We start from the raw sequence: 21,047 nt of genomic DNA on the forward strand, positions 1-21,047 counted from the left end.
CTGTAAATCAAATTAAGTGCATGTGAGAGAGAGTGTGGTTATGGAGACTTGAGGGGCAATGTTAAAGGGTGGTAGTGAGGGAATCCATGGTAGAGGTGGTCATTAGGGGGCAATAAAAACATGAATGCACAGGGCACCACCAGTGCTAAGGCCGGCCCTGCTCTTGAGGCCAGTCTGCCTCACCCATAGGTATGTCCATTGGCCTTGTTTCAGAAGTAGTAGCTGCAGCTCATCAGGGATTGGCAATGCAGATTTTGCACGCACCCCAAACTAATTTCACAAACTTCACAGTCTCTCTGCTTCATTCAAAAACACTTTTAACCTGTGCTGCTTGCTGTAGGGCCACTGGAGCTAATTAGGCAGCAAAGGATGACAACATTTTGCCGCAGTTTTGACTAAATTATTGTTATGTATCATTTTAGGACCATATTGTAATTTTCCCGATTCAGGCCCCTATATAGGTATAAATCACCACATCCTTATATAGGCATAGAAATCATAACCCTATTTAGGCATAGCTCATGCAGTCCAAATACGGTAGGGCTGCTTCCACTAGTTCAGATAATCTACAACGATTTCTTGGAAAACTCGGCTTCAGCAGCTAGGGACTTTCCCTTGCTCGAGAACTGACTTGTCCAAAAACTCATGGAGTTTTCAAAGAACTGAGAATCTTTGATGATGTTATTATGTCCACCTTATGTCAAACTAACCAACTTCAAGGTATAAATATCCCCACACTTGCCTTAGCAAACACACGGTGGTTTGGAGCAGTTCGACTATCTACTTGCCCGACACATCCTGCTACAGCAAGTGCCGAAGGAAGCCGATCCTCCAGCAGACACACTTAGAGAGACGCTGTCTTTTCTCCTGGCGAGAAATCCAGCTCCAGTGTTTCCAAGCTACCCTTGCGGGTTGTTGGGAAATCGAGTTCTGAAACTGACCTTCTCCATTCTAAACGAAGGTACGGAGCTGATTAGATCCTAAGAGAAATCTTGGACAGATTCTTGGCAAAAGAATACTACATTTATGCTACTCCTCACTTACTTCTTCCCTCGTACTAAGCTTAGGTTAGGTACACCGGGGTAGGCGTATTTTAGAAACCCCAGTTGAGTACTTTTAGCCTCTGTTATTTATGTATGTATTTTTCTATGGTTTAGGAACCATACAATGCTCTTACAGTATTATTTTGTTCTACTTTTTATACTGTATGCATTATATTTTACAACCAGTTTTACGATTGTAGCAGTTCATTTCTTATGCTTGAGAAAGAAGACTGTTCAATAAATCCTTTTATTGAAAACGCCCGTCTGTCTATTTCTCTCCAACTCTGGTGAAACGAAGCATGCACGATTGACTGAGTGAAATATATATCTATTGTTTCCACAACTCTGATGATCAGTTTTATCTTGGGGAAACAAAGTTGTCATGTTTATGTGGTTGTCAGAAACGAATCCCTTCTTGTGAATTCGAGAAAGTTTCTAGTGACCTCTGAGCTACCTGGCACTCACAATTAAGTCTAGTATATTCGATAGAGACCTAGTAGACCTCAGTCCTACGTCTGATCTATAGGATATATTATTCCAATGCGCAGAGCCTATTGGGAATATCGGAACTACACTACATTATGCATTAAAAAAAGGCTGCAGCGTAATGCAGTATATTTTCTATTATTTATTATTTTGACATGTGTACACATGCTAACAGTCTCTGGAAAGATGTTGCCTTATTAGTACCAGTGTAACATACAAATGCAACAGTGAGAAAGGTGATCAGTCAACCTTTGCAATAAGCCATCCACTCCGCTTCAAAACAAGTCACATTTTTTATTAACTTTTGATATGTTTGAGCTATAAACAATTTATTAGTTTAAATGGTCAGATCATGCAGCAGATCTTGCATTATGAGGCAAATATGACAGAGCCATAATTATATAGAAAACATTTGCAAACTAGGATATTTTGCCATTCATGTTTCAACTGCTGTTGTGGAAAAAGAGAGAAGTGCTGATGACAAACTTCATGGCTCAGCGACAAATGGCTTGTACACATTTTATTGTATTTGGGACATTCTGTGACTAGAAGCAAATCCCACTTTGTGAATGTGTTTTAATGTCAATAACTCATTATAACCTTAAATAATCATGTGTATCGATTGGTTGATTAAACTGGGTAGTGAAATGCCAAACAAATACTAAAAATTGGGATGTTTGCGCATTCTGGCCACACCTCTAACTTTGCCCACTGATCCAATCCTTGGGTTATTCCCGCCCTCTGATTTACAGAGTTATATATAGCGCAAACTTGACACTAAGCTATCAGGTATCAGAGCAGTTTACACAGCACCAGTTAAGTTACAAGAGGACACATACATTTTTTTGTGTTAGGCACAGGGAGACTACGTGATTAGCCCAGAATCACAGGATGTTCAGCGTCATTGCCGAGACTCGAACACAGTATCCCAGATTCAAAGTCGACCGGCCTAGCCGTTAGGCCAACTCCTCTCCTCTCCATCAGACACTTTAGCTTTCATACAGTTTGTTTTTGACAGCAAACTATTTCACACACATCCCTTTTACTGCTTTTCACTGTTGATTTTTGTTTTCTTTTAGAAACACTTGTCAGACACCTTGTGCACAAGTAAAGAAGTAAAAGTATTTTCCTAAGATAAGAATTCAATGGCGGGCTGCGTGGCCACTGAGAGCCAGGGCAGGATGTGATTGGTGCTCCAGTTTACAAACTCAGACACCATCTCCCAGACCTTTGCCCCAAAATGCTCTGCCATTAAAAATACTTTTAACCGTGCTTCTAAAAAGGCTACCACTCCCATGCAACTGATAAATGAACTATTCTGCATCGATAAGTCTGGTTATCATTGGTGATGTAAATGTACCTTTTATGGCCAATATGCGATTACGAACTTACATTGTGGAAAAGCTCTTAGTGAAAGGATAACCTTGGTTTCCATGTGAGCGGTGTGTGCAGCAGCACAGAAAGTACTCTGCACTACCTAGCTTTACTAGCACTCGATGCTGCTAATACATATCTGATGTTTTATCTGCTGAGGAAGCCAAGGACTTTGTAAGTGGTGAGCCATCTTAATCTTGAAAGAAAGCCAGATTTATTGATGTCTTTTTGCCTGACCTTTAAAGCAGAACAGGAAACAACTCCACTAGGCAGTCCAGATAGCTCTTGAGCAGACGGCAGGCATCAGCAGTGCAAGCTTTTCTCACAAAGAGAATGGTGCCGCACCGGAAATAGCAATGTGCAGTATCATTCATAAAGAAAAGGCTCCGCCCAAGCAGCAGTGCACAGTTCACTCAAAGAAAATAGGCAGCGGAGAATCTGTAGCAAAACACCTGCTAAGAACCAAGTATGGGAAGGTAGAAAGAGATAAAGAGGGAGCCGAGGCATTTCTCTTACAGTTCGAGGATCTCAAGACCGTGAAACTCGAGTGGGACATCTCCCCAGGGGGCCTGGAAGAGAAGAGAATACCATTATTAGACGCAACCAGGAACAGGCTACACCCGGTGTGAATGCGACTCTTGCTTCATCAGTGGTAAAAGTTGAAGGGAGTTGCACTGTCAATACATTCAAACATCACGCATGTGAGGATCTAGAACTTGCATGTTAATAAAAATCAATCCTTTCTTTTAGGCATCTATATCGTACAGCCCATCAATTGGCCAACAGGGTGGCCGCCATTATAGAGGTAGCAAAGACAACCTAAGCACTCGACTGCCATACAGCAGAGAATGCTTCGAACAGCAGCAGCCAGCCAAATTACATATATTCAACAAGGATAAAGCCCAAAAGCACAAGGCAGACTTACCTTTCAGAGGAACAAAATAAGGAAAACGTAGGCGAGATGTTGAGACCGACGGTCAGATGACTAAGCAGGACTGGAGAGCCAATACATCAATAAATTGTTGCCAGGCAGATAGTGCAGTGCGGCTAAATATGTTTTACTACTGTTCATAAGTGAGTTGAATCCTGTGATAAGACGTTCCCACCCCAAAGTGGTAAGCATGCATGTGGTTCCCTGCTACCATTTACTCGTCTTCCAAAGTTTCCAGGCCTTTTCCAATCAAAATCAGACCATTCTGTGGTTTACATGTGGTTGGGGTGGGTGATGAAGTGAAAGAGATGTTCACGGGGGATCTTTGTAGATCTTGAGTTGTGCAAATGACTCCATTACCCCGTCAGTACTAATTGCTTCTGTACGGAATTATTAGCATGGAACACAGTTGGATTTGGAGGTTGGCCATACAGAAGGAGAGCCTTATATCGAAGTCTGGTGATATCTATGTACCTGATTTAGAGTTTTGAAGATGGTTGTATGTCCATCAGGCTGGCAGAGCATCACTCTGATGCCATGACAGACGTCCTTTCCCCAAATCTTGGGATGTCAATGGGCCCCATGGACATCTTAACACTGGTCGGAACCACAATTGTAGGTTCCCCTCAAGGTTGTAAATGTTTGACACATGGTTCTGTCAAACAGGACAGCTGTCTGTCACACTTTTGTTTTGGAAAAAAGTAAAACTAATGACCCCCACACTCCGGGTGTTTCCTCCCGTGGCGTGGACGACACTTATTTTTACTGTATGCCGCCACTAGGTTTTACCTCACGGTGACTGGATCGGACTGCCCTCTATAAATTGGTCAGACAGTCCGTTCGATGGCTAACCTCCAACAGCCTGTACTCCACAGTACAGTCAGAGGAATATGTCAGCAAGAAAGTCAGAGTAGGGACCACTGTCAACATTCTTAAGGTCTGCCAAGCCCTACATCAGGTGAGCAGACTGTGAATTTGGTAGAGAAGGTACTTTAACCCTGTCGCAACGGAGTACCTATCGTCTAAATTCTTAATCATCCGCAATGTTTGTAAATGTAGCTGTATGTGACAATTATCCAAATTAGAAGTTAATGCAATCTATATGTGCTCTATAGCAAACCTGTCAGTGGTATAGAAAAAGGATGAGAATTATGTTAAAGAACTGTTGTCTTTAGTGACTTGATGCACATCTTGAGATCTTGATATGGATCGACTATCTATTTACTTTGGATCTAGCAAAAATGAATCCAAACAAAATCCGAAAGTATATTGTGATTTTATATCTAGGATTGTAATCATTTGAATCTGCTTATACTTTTTAGTTTGCAGAGGGCTTAGTTGTACATAATTTAAATAATGATTTGCAGTGTGGCACATTGTATGCTTGATATAGGATTGTGTTGAGCATGAGATTTATTTTAACCTGAATCAATTATTTTCTCTTGATAAGTGGTCATAGGCATATCATTTAATTTCATTTAAAAAATGTTTTGCTGGTGGATGTAAAAAATAATTATGGGTGTAGTAGCCATCATTCTTAGAAAGCCTGCAGCCGCAAACTGTTGCCCAATTACTTTTCCAAATTTCTTTATATTGCACTTTATGAAACAATAAATATAATATATAAATGTTCTGTGTTTGTATAACTGAGTTGTTTTTCCTTTTAAGGCAAACATATTCCAATATTAATTATGTAATACTCTCAGCCCAAAGACATTAAAGGCACAGATTCACAAGTAAGTTTGTTCTGCAAGCAGTTGATTTAAGGAGAGTGGCGGATCTCCACTGGAAATAGTAAGGATGTTTTAAGGCACCCGAAGGGGTGATTTACAAGGATCCCACCAACCTGATAGCTTCTGGACGCACAATCCCCTGTCCATAAAGTACAGAAGGGTGGAGTGAGAGCAGAGATCCGGTTGACTTGGTTACCCAAACTGCTTGAAGATTCTGCCTTCATCTTGAGCCCTTTTGACCACTGAAAGCATGCCTTGAATGGCCCATACACGTTAGCTGCCATTAACCAATGGTACCGTGTACACTTTTAGAGCATTATGGACACCCAAAGCCAAATTGTATTTGCCTATTTAGCTTATAGAGTATATAAACACCAGAACACATTTAAGCAGTCATTAAAATACCATACATTATTTACATTGGTTTTAAACTTCCTTTTTTTAAAGGTGCTCCTTCGAAATAATGTGGTCGCTAGCCCCATCATATCTGCCTCTAAGACTGGAGGCCTAGACGGCTATGACGTGAAACACACTCTAGTGATGCTCTGACACTGTACCCCTCTGTACACCGTTATCCTGCCTGAACAGTGGCGGTACCCCACGCAGATTGACCTGCACAATAGCGGTACTGTAAGGAAGAGATTGTAAGGTAGTGCAATCTCCGTAAATGGGTAGAGAGCAGAGCAGCCCTGACATATGCATCCCTACCGCCGATTCCAAAATGGCACCAACAGGCCGTCAGTCCTGTCCAGTCCATCTCCCCCAGCCCCGCCCAGTTCTCAGCCAAGGAGGAACTAAACACACAGGTGTGCAGGCCGCAGTCATGGCACGACCAATGCATCCATCCAGAAGTGTGCTGATGGTCTAAGTAGATACATGGCGGCACCTTGAGCCTGATGGCCACTCCTGGGTGTTGGGCAGGTACTGTCACCTCCCCTCCTATGAAGGGCCCCTGTGAGAACTGTCAGACATGCATTGAGACCGTGAGGAGACTAAGCATGGGCGTAAAATCCGTTCCGCTCGCGGATTTTGCGGATTTTCGGTAAATTCGCAATCCGCGAACTCTCGCGAACTTCCCGAAAATTCGTAAAATCCGTGCGAAGCGGATTTTTTGCTTGGTCGCACTTGCCAACTAGAATACTATACAATTTCGCGGGAGTAAACACTTGCGAACACGTAGATGCGGCGGGCAGCGACAATCTCGCAATTGCGAGATGGCAAAATTTGCAATTTCGCACAAGAAATCCACCAGCAGGCAGCATAAACCTTGAAAATTATGATTTTTATCAGAATAACTCCTCAGGTTGACATTTGCCTGCACTTTTCTTTGCAAGGAGTCCATTTTGGGGGGTGGGGGTGGGAGGAAGGAAGTGCCCCACAGTCTCCAACTTCCTGTTCCTGTCCACCAGGCTCCTCCCAGTGCTTTCTTTATGTGCTGGTCACTTTGATTTGGATCTTGACCTGGAAGGATTACTTTTTGTGGATGCTGCTGGATATTTGGATTTTTGCAGAACTGAAAGCACTCAGCAGGTGCAAAAGTTCAATCTTATCATTAGTAACCATTCCCTGTAGTGCTTCCTGAGGGGCCTCTTCAGAGTTCATTTGCCTACTTGTAACTATTCTATGACCCTGCTCTGACCCTCACAGCAGGCTCAGAGAATAGCTACAAGTATACAACAAAGGTCCTGTTAAAAAATTACACTGCAACAGAAAGCAATTACAGACAAAACTGAAAGCACTCAGCAGGTGCAAAAGTTCAATCTTATCATTAGTAACCATTCCCTGTAGTGCTTCCTGAGGGGCCCCTTCAGAGTTCAGTTGCCTACTTGCAACTATAGGCCCCAAAGGTCCTGTGAAAAAAAAAATTGCACTGCAACAGAAAGCAAATTACAGATAAGGAAGCAGGTGCCAGCCAGACTGGAAGTTTAAATTCAGTGACACATTAATCAACCCCAAATTAATTCATGTCAGTTGAAGCAGGGCAGGTGTGCTTGCTTTTTTTCACCCCCATAATCTACAGTGATAAACCAACCAGAGGGTGGCAGTGATGTACCAGAGGGTGGCATGGGTGTACCACAGGGTGGCAGTGGTGAAACAGAGGGTGCTGTGAACCTGTGATGATGAACCAGATGTAGAAACAACATAGTCGCGGCCGTTACGAGCCGACAAGTAAGTTCGCAATTGCGAACTGGTACAGAACCCTCGCGAACTGGCAGAAATCCTTGCGAACACACAAAAAAAAAATTGCGAGAGTTCGCGGATTTTGCGGATTGCGAATCCGTAAATACGCACGTTCGCGGATTGCCAATTCGCAAAATCCGCCCATGCTTTTAGAGGAGACCACCTGCCATACTGGAACTGAACTGAGGCTCGAAGGGCACGCAGATTGTGCAGTGAAGGCTTTGGACCAAACACACAGTGAAAGAAACATCAACCATGCTGACGACGGTCCATTACCCGGGCTTTTAAAGCTGTCTGAGGACAAAACAATTGTACAATCATTGATTGAGGTGAGGTGCATCCCATAGCTCGTCTACTGGCCGTTTTATTAAAGGGGAGAAGAAAGCATCTGGTAGCCAGAATGAGGTGTTAGCACACTAGAACATATCGCCAGTCATCACTTGTACACAGTGGTGTACCTGTAGCTGCAATATCCTCATCCTGCATTGAAAGCCAACGGTCTGAGACAGCAGAGGGAGCACCTCCCCCCCCCCCCAAAAAAAAGATGATTGAACTTTTACTGTACACCATTCATACAGTATACCCAGGCGTTGAGACATTATAAGTAAGCCATGTCCCCAGAAGATACTGTCCAAACCCCATTTATAACAACTGTGGTGGGACACTATGCAGGTTCTTGGCTGTGGAAAGGCAACACAGGGTCTCGAGGCAGCCGTCAGTGCCAGGGACAGCTTCTAGACCAATGGTAGCACGCTTGCAAGAGTTCCGGGACAGAGACAAGGCAATACAGGTGTCCTGAGAAGATGGCTCGTGGCTGATGGACAACAGTAAGATCAATGTGCTTCCGGAGTACATGGTCACAGTTCAATGGCAATGGAAGTCCTTCCTAAAGGTGAAATATTTGCATTCAATATGCCCTACTGTACCCTGCAAAACAGATGGTAGTGATGGAGGGAGTAGGTACTCCTTCATCCCAGCAAACGAGGCATGGACATGGAGTGAATCAAATGGACTTGCACAAGATGTACATAACGCTGCACATACTGGAAGTGTTGACAGATGCTGTTCTCGATGTCGGAAGACAATTCACACCATGATCACTCCAACAAAGGATCAAGCAGCACATGATTGAGCATGAGTTGTAGCAAATGTTATCGGACTGCAGGACCCCGAGAAGGTCCCTGTAAGCAGTGTCAGTGGCCAGGCCAGTGCTGAAATTGACTGAATCGGGGTCTGAAGAATGGGCTGAACACTAGATGCCGCTAGTGACTCCAATGACTGCAGAATACATAACGTGATATCTTTGTCCACGTCTGATAGAAAATACCTAGGCTCCATGCTTTGATATTCCCAATACAAGAAGACAATGCTATTACACATTATAGATAGGTGTTGCCACTCCAGACCATGCCCATGCAAGACATGTTCGATGATGTTTCGTTAATTGTTTTGGTGAGGTGGAGTTCCAACACCAAGGAAGGCAGTTTATGACTCAATCAAGGATAACTTACTTATGACAGAATTAAAAGGAGTTGAACAAATACACAGTGCCAGGAGAGAACAAGGACAGACACACGTCAGTTGATGGGTACAACTAAAACCCGAAGAGTCGGACCTCTCTAATGTGGCCACTACTCTCTGAGGGCCTATTCCAGGGGAACACTGGAATGGGTGACAACAGGAGTGCCTTTTATCCTGTGATCGCAATGGGTGGACATGAAGGTAGATACACAATACTTAAGGGGCGGATGGATGGGTGTGAGCTCTTAATAGCAAGCCTATACACACCTAATCATGTCAAACCACATTTCTTTTATTCATTGACCCTGGTGATGGCTCAATGCTGGGACATCTCTGGGATATGGGGAGGCGATTATAATACTGTGTTGGATATAACAAAGGACATGCCCCTTCCCTCTATTAATGTGGCAGAAGCCAGGACAGTAACACAGAAATTTGTAACGCGAATGGCACATTGATGACTGTTTGTTGCCTGGAGACAGTAGTACCCCAAACTCTGGAATATTTGTATTACTTCCTGGTCCACTAGATGCATACAAGACTTGGCATGTTCTTACTTGACAAGACCTTAAGGCATATTATCATCAGAGCAAAGCATTCAGGGTGCACCGAGTCAGACCACAATCCCTTGTTGATGACGTTTCACGAGGGTGCATTGATTACATTAACACTTACCTGGAAACTAGAGGTAGAGGCACTGGAAGACGCTAACTTCCTGCACACAATAATCAAATGTATTGATCAATTCTTGACTCAAAATTAAGGCACTGCACAGGACCCAGCTAATGAATAGAATGTTTTTAAAGTGGTCCTCAGAGGGCGGTGCAGAAAAACTCTGTATGGGGTTAAACCAATGGTGAGGAGAGAAACATTGGACTTAAAAAATGATCTGTGGTATCTTGAAAACCTTACTGTTCGCACAGATGCACAGACTAGGCATAAGCAGAAGCTAAATATCAGGTCTACTAAAAAGGATCAAGATGATTAACTATACAGAGGGGCATATTCTCAAGGAACTACCGCTGCGTTATCTGCACTTCATCGCAGCCAAAGTTGCGTTAAAACTAACACCCGATTCACAAGCAGGTGATAACAGCCCATATCACCAGTTTACCTGCGATAGCAGCCACAAAAACATCGCCACAGATGACCCCGGCAACTATCGCTAATGAGATGCAGAGTAGGCGTTCCCGTGCCAAAAGCCACGACAACACCACCCTGCAACATTCACAATTACTATCCAGATCTGAGATAAGATCACAAAACAGGCGATAAGGCGCGTTAGCAGCAGGAAATTAACACCTGCTCCAACCTGGTGTAAAGTCGGACGACAGCCTGCACCAGAAAAGGAAGCCCAGCCCAGAGCTACATCTGAAAGGGCAACAGATGCCATGGAGTCACTGATCATGCAGCCCCTACACTCAAGAGGACCACAACACCCAATACCACCACCCCCAGGACCACAATCAACCCCCCGCGGAACCCCCTCCCCCACCTGGACCAACACTGAGGCAGCACAGGCAAAGAAAGCGACCCCTGATAATGCACCAACCTCACAGACCCAACACCAGAGAATGACATTGCCCACCACAGGCCCAAAAGGACAACCATCCTCCGCATCCTGAACATCATTGCCCACAGGCTGACGGCAGCAACACAGTGGACAACCAACATCCCACCTCAGACACAGCTGCTGGCCGTGCTGCATCTGTTGGCCTCTGGTACCTACCAACCAACAACTGCCAGAGTCGAAGGAGTCTAACAGCCAGCCCTATCAAAGCTCCTCAAACCTGTCTTGGATGCCATCAACAGCTTGGTACGCCAGTACCTATACTTCCCCCACACTGCGCAGGAACAGCTGGAGACCAAGCAAGGGGTCTACACCATAGCTGGCTTCCCGCATGTTCTGGGCACAATTGACTGCACACGTGTCCTACTGGTGCCCCCAGGCAACACTGCACACAATAACCGCAACAGAAAGCACACGCATCCCATCAATGTGCAGGCAATAGCGCCCCCCCAGGAAATCTCCTCCAACGACAACCACCCAGGCAGTGTGCATGATTCCTACATCTCCCGACAGTCCATCAGCAACCAGCACTACCAGGATGGCACATAAGGAAATGCACTGCTCATTGGCTAGTACCAAATGAACACAACACACACCTCAACTCCACAATCATGCAACACACAACACTGGGAATGCACACTCACATACAACATGCCAAACAACATGCCCACCCACCAGACACAACAGCACAACTTACTGTGGGAACCTGGGCCAGCCATGTACATGAGCCATCAACGTCATGGCACCGCATCTACACAATAGCTGAATGTGGGGAGAGGTGGGAACCATGCATGTGCGAAGGAGGCAAGTGAATCATGAATGAGAATGTACCCATTGCCATGTGAGGCATGGATGTGATGGCCAGACTGCAGTATGCAGACCACACACATATCCATGTCGACATACACCGCTGGTGTATGTAGTGTAGTGGACAGTGGACACAACAATGTCACCCCAGCCACTGGGGAAGCACGCAGAAATGTAGCTTGTCACGTCCCTCCGCAAGCGTGAGCGGAGTGGGCTGGCCTGGCGTACGTCAGGCCAGTGTAGGGGTGGGAATAAAAAGCATGTAGCTCTGGGCGTGGTCCTCTTCCCGGAATGCCCAACGTCTCTGCCAGGGCAGCACCCCTCGGCCCGCCATGAGGGCCGACGACATCACCGTGAGAGTTGTGGCCTACGATCCTGTGCTCCTGCAGCACCCCACCCATGCTGCTGGTTCCCGAACTCAACTTTCCCAGCCCTGGGCACCCATGCCTCACTGCTCACCTGCGTGTGTCTAAGAGGGCCCACCACGTGCCGGTGCAAGCTCCAAGCCCGAGGCACGCGAACCTGGTATCCTGTTACGACCATCACGGCCTCCGCAAGCAAGGCCCACAGTACTCCTTTCTCGTTGACATACTTTAGCGGCATACACAGCGGAATAGTAGGTCACACATTTGGAACTGAGTCTTGATTAGTGTGGTACAGAATTCCGTTTTCTGTCATTATTAAAATGACATTGTTAGCCTGATGTAGCTGCATACACGTATATTCATAGTTATGTACCATTTAGTGTTAATAACGAAGAGTAGCTTTTGTTTCTTATTATAGGATAAGTTGCACATTAGTTAGATAAACCACACTAACGCCATTTTGAATTTGTCGGTTCGGGCCTGGGTAGTGATCACGTGTTGTTTTTCATGTTACTGAGCGAGTCCCAATTAGTTGAGTTACAAGACAGCTGAATTCACGATGTTTTTCTTTGCTATAAGGCCCAAGGTCGCTTTTGGCTTTAGAGGTGATAAGCACATTCTTGCCGGCGCCAGGCTGTTACTCCCATGTACTAAGACGAAAGCGAGTTACCCTTTCTGACCTCCCCCATAATAGCAGAAACAGACTTCTGAGCAGGCTTTGTGTGCCATATATGGTTCTTCCTTAAGATCCTGTACCTCTTGGGAGGTTGCCAAATGTGGTTATTTCATGTAATGTAACTAAGGTATAAATGACTTGTCTCATGTGTAAATCGTCAGTCTTCTCGGCGCACTGATTTTGGTGTGGACGAGGGGGCTCCTCTGTGCAGAGTCTTTTCTTAACTGTGGCGCCTTGCTGACAATGCCTTCGGCCCACACTGCGGTCGCGTGGGTCACACAGTTGGAACCAAGTCTTGATTTATCAATGGACAAGTTCATAACATTGTACCGGCATCATCGCAGACTGCATCCCCTCTCAGGCCAGGTGCCACGAAGTCTGTTCACCATCATTCATGGACAATCTGTTTCAACTTTGGTGATGGCTGAGTCTATGGACTGGGGGTTGTCATCATCCTCATGTAGCTGATACCTATGGTGGTGAAAACAAGGCTGCAGCATCCACTCCTCCATTTGCTGCTTCCGGACGGCTTCTGCCCTCTGCATCATGCCCTGGAGGACACCCTCCACTGTCCCCCACAGCCCTCTACCACATTCACCTTGGACATCGATGAGGACCCGCTCAGTCCGTGGGGCTCTACCTCAGTGCACCCCAAGTCACCGTCCCGTGGCGGGGTGCCTGTGCCGGCCACTGCGCATCAGGGGCCACTAACTCTGTGCAGCTCAAGTCAGGGACCCTCTCTTCTGAAATATTGGATGGCCTCTGAGACAATGGCCTTGGGGTCATCAAAGCCATGTGTTCATGGCCCTGTACTGTCTGCTGCCTCCGGCCTCAAATGCAGTCCACCAGGGTTCACACATCAAATCGAGTCTAGACTGGCTCGGATGTTGCATCACCGCAGGAGGCACATGCCACCACCGCCAGGACCAACTCCAACCGTCAAATGCCAGTGTCAAAACGGTCGTACTGGCAGACTGACGGAGTTGCTCACACCTGTCGTGGATGCCATCTTTTGCCTGATCCCTTGCTCAGCACTCCAGGTGTCACTAACTCAATGCACCACGAATCATCATCCATTACTGTTTCGGTTATGTGCTGTGGAAAGCTCACGCAGCAATGTCACCTGAGGCAGTGTGGAAGACCTGGTACAATGATGAGGAAAATGATGCAGGTGTCACACCCCCCACTGCAGCTGCATCAGGAATTTCCAGAAGTGAAAACAACCCTAGACAATTGGCTCACATGAGCACGCTCAGCTCTTGTGCCCCAACCTCAGTGCACTACAACTCATGGACACTTCTGTTTGCTCATTGTGTGACCTCTGTACTTGCTCCAACTACCTCCATGATGCACCGCAGTTGTGCTCGTAATGCTGGTGTTTTCTGTTTCTGTATTCATAGTGTTCATTGTTGTATTTGTTGCCAGCACCAACACCTCACTGAGGGCTGGCTTACACTCACCCCACACGCATCCAGCACAGGTGTTACTGTACATGTGACCCTGCCAATGAAGGGGCCGGGTGCCTGTGCCCATAGCCAGTTCCAACAACTATCTGCATGTTTCCGTGTGGTCATGATGTGTGCACGAGGGCCCCCGGTCCTACAACATTACATTGTGCTGTGTACAGTGGACGCAAACCATGGCATGGCAGGCAGCGGGTTAGAGCTTGGAGATGTAGCTTTGTCATCAGCCACTCGATACGTAAGAGGGGTGTACTAGGCTGTCGTACAGAGGACCAGCGTGGGTGTGTGAATGGTAATTACGGGGCTCTGGGCATAGTTCATTACAGGAAATGTGCAAATGCATGTGTCTCTGTTGCAGTGTGGGTCTCCTTTGTGGGGTGTAGGTGGTCCATGATGTGACTTCGACACCCCATATGTGATGTAGTTCGGCTTCCATGAGCTCTGAGCCCACCCGCACCTCTTCGGACACCTCCTTTTGGCATTCTGACACCTGGCATTGTAATGCGATGTGTGCTTCAGTGAAGTGTTGGGAACCAGCCGTGGTGGCGGGTGATTCCTGCTGTGTGGTCTGTGCAGGGGCTGGGTTGCCCTGCTCCTGGGGGTGGGTTGATTGAGATGTCCATGAGCTGTTGTAGGGCATCAGTGTTGAAGGTGCGGTGGTCCTCTCCAGCATCACTGATGGGTTGTCTGGTCTGCCCTGCTGGAGGTGTTGTTTGTCTGTCTGCAATGTGAAGGGGCGATGCATGTTGACATTGTGTTGACATTTATGTTGGTGCATTGTTCTTGTTGACATGCTGATTGTGTGACAATGTACATTGTGAGTGTTTGGGCGGTGCTTGCAATTTGAGGGGGACAGTGGACATTTGGACTACGTGACGGATGTGATGTTGTACACATACATATGCACCTCACAGTTTCCTGCTCTGTTCAAAGTGATTGGCCTGTTTCTGCGAATGAGTGACCCAGTTGTGTACCCTGTTCTGCAGTGTCGGTGTTGTACTTTGTGCCACATTGTCGTGGGATGTGCTGTGATTGCTATGCGTTTGTGCTGCAATGTGCCACAAGGATCAGGGACATGATCCAGGGTCACTGTGGGTGTGTAGTGTGCTACACATCGTTGTGCATGTGTATCATGGTGCCCATCTCCCCTGTCCCCCCCAGTCCCTGGTTGTTACTCACCCTGTTAATGTTGTGTCACAACACGGAGAAGGGGACAAAGCAGGACAGCTACTAGCATTGCTGGTCGGATTTGACACTGACAGGTGACCTATATGTTGCATCTGTTCAATTACTGGTTCTATAGTCCATATGCAGACCAAAATACTCAAAAAATGTGTTATTGTGACAGGGGGGAGCAGGACGAGCCCATTTATCAAGATAACCCCCATGGACAGGTGAACAATACCTTCTCCCCTTTGTTCATACAGCAACCGGAGAATGGGAGACAGACAACGGACATTCCTGTACCCGAACTAGGAAATAAAGAAGAAACACTGCTTCTTTAATTGGGCGGAGTTCGAGCAGAGACACACCCCCAGAGATGACGCACTCGACGGAGTAAATACGGAAAACTACACTCCACCTGTGTGTTCATCACCCGGAGGAAGTGACGGCGTGAGGAGTGGCGAAGGAGGAAGCGAGGGAGCGAGCGAAACCGGAGGAGTAGAGGACAGCTTGAGGAGACCCGAGAGCGGAGGCGAGTCATCAACCCGAGGAGCCAGGAGGCCAACTACAAGGCACAGCGCCCAGCCACACTTCAAGGGGTTTACTGAAACCAATAAAACTAGCTTTACCTTCACACCCTGTCTCCGTAAGTCATTATATCCCGCAACAGTTATCTATCCTACTGACTTGCCCACTCCACCACCAGTTGTTGACATGCAACACGTACCCGACTACTTACAATGAATCCCAGTGGTTCAATTGACAAGAAGGAAAAGAGGCATGCTTAAGACCATGCTAGCACATACAGACACTGGGAACTCAATTAATAAATTAGCATGGGGTAAATCTCATGGTCTGAAGGTCTACCACCAGAATCTTATGTTACCTGCAAGACACAGCTTTCACACAGGTTACTGGCTGTGTACAATACAACTTAAGACCAAAAGATCCTGCCTGAGTCCACCATCCAGGAATGGATTGGTTAGATGTTGGGTCTTATAGACCGATGGCTATGTTTGACACTGAATGCAAGGTTCTAGGGAAGGTTCTACCAAATAGACTGATTCTTCTTATGTCGACACTGGGGCACCCTAATCAATGTGGCATTATTCCTAATTGGAAAATCCATGTTAACCGAAGCTGCTTGTTTAACGTATTACACAAGACCCCGATCTCCTGACAGATGCAGCAGTGGCCTCTCTTGGCAAATAAAAGGCTTTTAATACCTTGCTATGGCAGTATATGTTTGTGGTGCTACTTAGACTGAAGATGGGCTTGGCATTCATGAAGTTCATACAATTATTTTAGTCCGGCAGGCAGAGTCCATATGGGGAAAGTGATATTGTTGCCTTGGTGATTTTAGAGAGGCATGAAAAGGGGAGTCTCCTTTCACCCCACTATTCTCTCTCACATTGGAACCCTTAGCCAAAATATTGCTTGAAAGTGACAAAGACTGAAAGTGCAGTACCCGGGGCAACAAACTTAATATCAATGTACACGGATGACGCCCTCCTTTATCTGGGAGACCCTCCGGGCAGTATTTTATAAATAATGAAAGTTATAGACGACTTTGATACAATGTCTGGGCTGAGGATTAACTGAAGCAAGTCCTGCCTTTTCCTGATACGTTCATCCCCTAGCACTCTCGACTGGATGAGAATTGAGCCCAAATAAAATAAGAACCAATAAAATTCAACTACTTAGTGCAGAAACTAATCGGCCAATAAAGGGGATGAGACAGTCTCCTTCCTTTAGGTGCAGACTTTCTCTCTCACCCTTGGGCTCCGTAGCATTAATGAATAGGTTGATACTCTCCAGACTGTTGTACTATTTTGTGGTACTCCCTGTATTATTGAATGGGCCTTCTTCAGGGAGCTGTGAGGGCTGCTGTCAGGACGACTGTGGTGTGCTGCACCTAAATGTTTGCCCTTTGGTAAAGCAATGAGACCACTTAAAGAGGAAGGATTGAGTATCCCCAATCTGGAGGGATATTATCCAGTGGTGGCCACTCTATTAGGGCGTTGGAGTGCTGCCCCACTGTTTTCTCGCAGTGCGAGAAGCAGAAAATAAAATGGTATTTTAAATACCATTTTATTTTCTGCTTCTCACGCTGCGAGAAAGCAGAATGCAGTGGTATGCCCGGTTGGGGCGGGCGAGGAGTATATGCCTGGTTGGGGGCAGGTGGGTGGGCGGGTCACGGAGGAGTGGCTTGCACCACTCTGTGTACCAGACTGCTTTAGTCGGCCCTGGGGCCGACCAAAGCAGTCATGCGCACTCTACATTTTCTCTATGCAGGCTACATATAGCCTACATAGAGAAAATGGCGTCCCTACCGATGCCTGGCTGGGCGCCGCCCGGAACTCAGCACCAATCACAACGCTGCCATTGCAGCATTGTGACTGGTTTACAGGAGGGGACGGACTAGGGAGCATGCCTGTTCCTGTTCAGCAGAGATGGCGCGGACCCGGTCAGGTAAGTTTATTTTATTTTAACGATCCCACCCCACCCCCACCTGAACCCCGCGCCACCCCCACCAATCAAATATTGCGAGCTGCGACTGATACCATACGCTTTAATTTAAGGCCTTTACGAGCCAGTATTCTTGGGTGTATTTTTTTTAAACAGTGGGCTGATTCAGCCCAGTCAAACATTTCCTGATAGGAATGTGGCCTTGGGGGGAAGGCATTCCGCTGTAGGCACCTGGAGGGGCCTCTTTCTCCTGGGAACTCTACAAGCAGAGGGTCTGCTGCATGAGGTGAGGTGAGTGGGGGCTAAGGGAGCGTTGTGATAAGGTGGTGGTGGTGGATGGATGTTTGCACTAATCTGGAGATTAAATGAATTGGGGAAGGGGGCTGCCCAGAGATGAGAAGATATACTTTACAAAGAGGGCTGGTGGCTTGCTTGTGTTTTATCACGACTGCCAACAGTTTTCTTAAAAAGCGAGTTGGACCTCAGGGCCTACATGAAACCTTGGCCAGGCAAGCTGTACCTACAGGAGGCGGCAGGACGTGAGGGTTTGGGTGGTCGAGTGGGGTGCGAGTACTCTGTTTGGTCTAAATAAGGTGCGTAGAGAGGGGCAGGCTGGGAGGATAAGAGACGCAGTCTGGGTGAAAGAAATGATGAATAGATGGGGTCGTTTTTAAGCAAATATTCCTGCCAAAATTTGGGGACCCCTCACTGGCCTCATGCAGCTCATGGCCTGTCTTTTCTCTTCATCGATACAATCCGGTTCAGTAGGGAGGTTGGAGGTTAGCGGGCCAGGCACTCGTGGGTTGGCACACATGGCCGGGGATGAGCTAGGGTCTTGCATTGCTGGCTTGTGGAAGTATACTAGGTTTTCCTCTTGCTTCAGATCGGTACAGGTATTTGCTTTTAGTTGTCTTCTGTGGCAGTGCCGCTTCGTTTTGTACAAAATGAAAATCGCATAGCAGATGGAACGGTGGCATCAGCATTGATGAGGCTCTCAAATTAGCGACACCTATATATTAGGTCAAACAGTCCTTTCATACTCAGTCCTTTTTGTGGTTATTTTGGAAAAGGTGCCAAACATCCATGGCTCAGTTTGTAGTGTCTTCCCTTAAATCTTTGTAGCCAGAGGGAACCTTCCACTTTTGATCTCCCTTGCCTTGAATGATCTAATGAATTACTGGACCGGGGAATGGTCACAGCTTCTGCTACAGTCTCCCTAAACAGTTTTTAATTGTATCACAAACAGCAGTTCACCAACACCATTCATCAAACGTAAGCATCGAGCGCTGGATAATTAATACCTAAACTGCAGACATCCGTGGCATTGGTAACCTTGTGACCTTTCTGTGCATCATCAAATGAACTATGTGCACTCTAATTTTAATATTGTACCTTTTAATGTGTACAACTCTTGGGGGCTAAGGGCCCCATTCACAGAACTAACTTAAGACAAAATCCTAAACTTACTACTATTTTGGTATTCACAGAAGGCACTTACTCATTGATGAGTAAGTGCCTTCTGTGAATACCAAGATGAGTAACTAATTTTGAGTAACTTACTCATTTTGATCACTGTTAAGAGTTTAATAATTGTTCTATATGTTTTCTTTTCCTTGTTCTATGTTCTATACTACAATAATAACCTAGGACCACACCTGAGAGTAAGGTCGCCCCAGTGCAATACTAACTATGTATGCACGATAAGCTGGTGTTATTTGTATAGGACTCTCTCCACATATGTGTTGGCATGTAAATGAACTTAAGAAATTTGCTAATACATTCCACCATGTGGCCGATAAGTATAACGAAATTAACAAAGAGCCACTTGGTAAAAAAGGAGAGCCAACATCAAGATTTCTTGTTATATAAATACATTGATATAGGGCATGGCCGAGCGGGTGACCAAGATGGCTGCCTGACTCCGAAGCTCTGGAGCCGCCTGCCACGAGATTGACCAAAAGCCGATTTGCAGCTGTTTCCCAAGTGCACAAAGCATGTGTTAGAATAAAAAAAATCACGTTTACGTATTGTTCTATGTATGTTAGCATTCAAGGCACCATTTTCTTTGTCGACGCCATTTTGAGTTATAATCCAAACTTATTCTTTGCTATTACAGAGAAAAGCTCTCGGTTGAGTTGTGTTTCTTCAAGATTAAGTTTTGCTTCACTAATGAATACACTGTTCTTATTAGCACATACTTTTCCCTTTAGATAGAGGCCTTCTCCCACTTGTCCAGTGGCTGGCATGGGTAGATCGACCTTGAGTGGTAGACAGTGTGTGCCCGGCCTCAGAATTGAAACCTATTTTCTGTACTTCACTATTTTGCTGCATCTGCTTGGAAAATTCCACTATGGGCATGCCTTCATTGGTTCTGAAATGTACATAATGTATCTTTATGCTTGCTGATATCAGTCCCTCTGCAGCACTCTTAGTGACTGGGCAGACTGGACTCCGCTCTGAGTGTACTTTGAATAAACAATATTGGTTTGTATTCTCTACTGTCTGACCACTTCATTTGTATGAAAGGCTGAGAGGTGGTCCTTAGTGACCTGAGTGACCCAAATCGGGCCACTTCTTTCAGTTGTCGCCCGAACAGGGACTCCTTCGGGTGAGTGACCCATCCCCTTCTGTGGATGGGGGGAGATCAAGGCTGTCGTCGGATCGAACTGACGATTCAGGGATCCCTGTTTGAGGAGCATCGATTGCTCGCAGCTGCCCCTTCCATCCTGCTAGACTGTGCCTCGCCCATCGGTCATCCCAACTGGAGTCCTAAACTGCGAAACCCTTGGATCTGACCGTTTGGTCTGAAGAGTCCCCAGTGGAGTATTCATCCGCTTGACCTGCATATATCAAGTGAGTTTGTTTTGGATCCTTGTGGATATGGTACCATTTGGGTTTGAATTTGGTACAGTCTTAAGCCCATCTTTGTGATAAAAGCATTTGCAATTGCTTTTCCAGGCATAACTAGTGAACTTGTTTTCTTTTAAGAATGCCGGGTATCAGTAAAAAAATTTCTTTGGGCTGTCACTGTTGTTCTGCAGATGCTCGATTGGAAGAAGCTCAGCCGGCGTCTCCATAAGACACTCCTAATTTTGATATGTATCTGAAGCATGGTCTTGGCCAAATTATGTTTGGTACATTATGGCACAAATATACGAAGGACAATGCCGAGTTGCAGTAGCCACTGACGGGCACTTTCGATGAACAAAAGATTGGGTATTTACAGGAACAGTTGTTCAAGAGACGAAGTAGACAGTCTATGTT

General features: G+C 46.1%; 1 protein-coding gene across 2 annotated transcripts in view; it reads right to left on the reverse strand.

Annotated features, from left to right (window-relative positions):
- Positions 1–21,047, reverse strand: part of LAT (linker for activation of T cells) — a 606,746-nt gene that overhangs the window by 173,154 nt on the left and 412,545 nt on the right. For both annotated transcript variants that reach the window (XM_078652287.1, XM_078652288.1), the window contains one exon: positions 3,420–3,472. In XM_078652287.1, coding sequence (XP_078508413.1) covers positions 3,420–3,472 — 53 coding nt within the window. The remainder of the gene's footprint in view (positions 1–3,419; positions 3,473–21,047) is intronic.

The sequence above is a fragment of the Lissotriton helveticus genome, chromosome 7, assembly GCF_964261635.1.
Source record: "Lissotriton helveticus chromosome 7, aLisHel1.1, whole genome shotgun sequence".
NCBI classification, from domain to species: domain Eukaryota; kingdom Metazoa; phylum Chordata; class Amphibia; order Caudata; family Salamandridae; genus Lissotriton; species Lissotriton helveticus.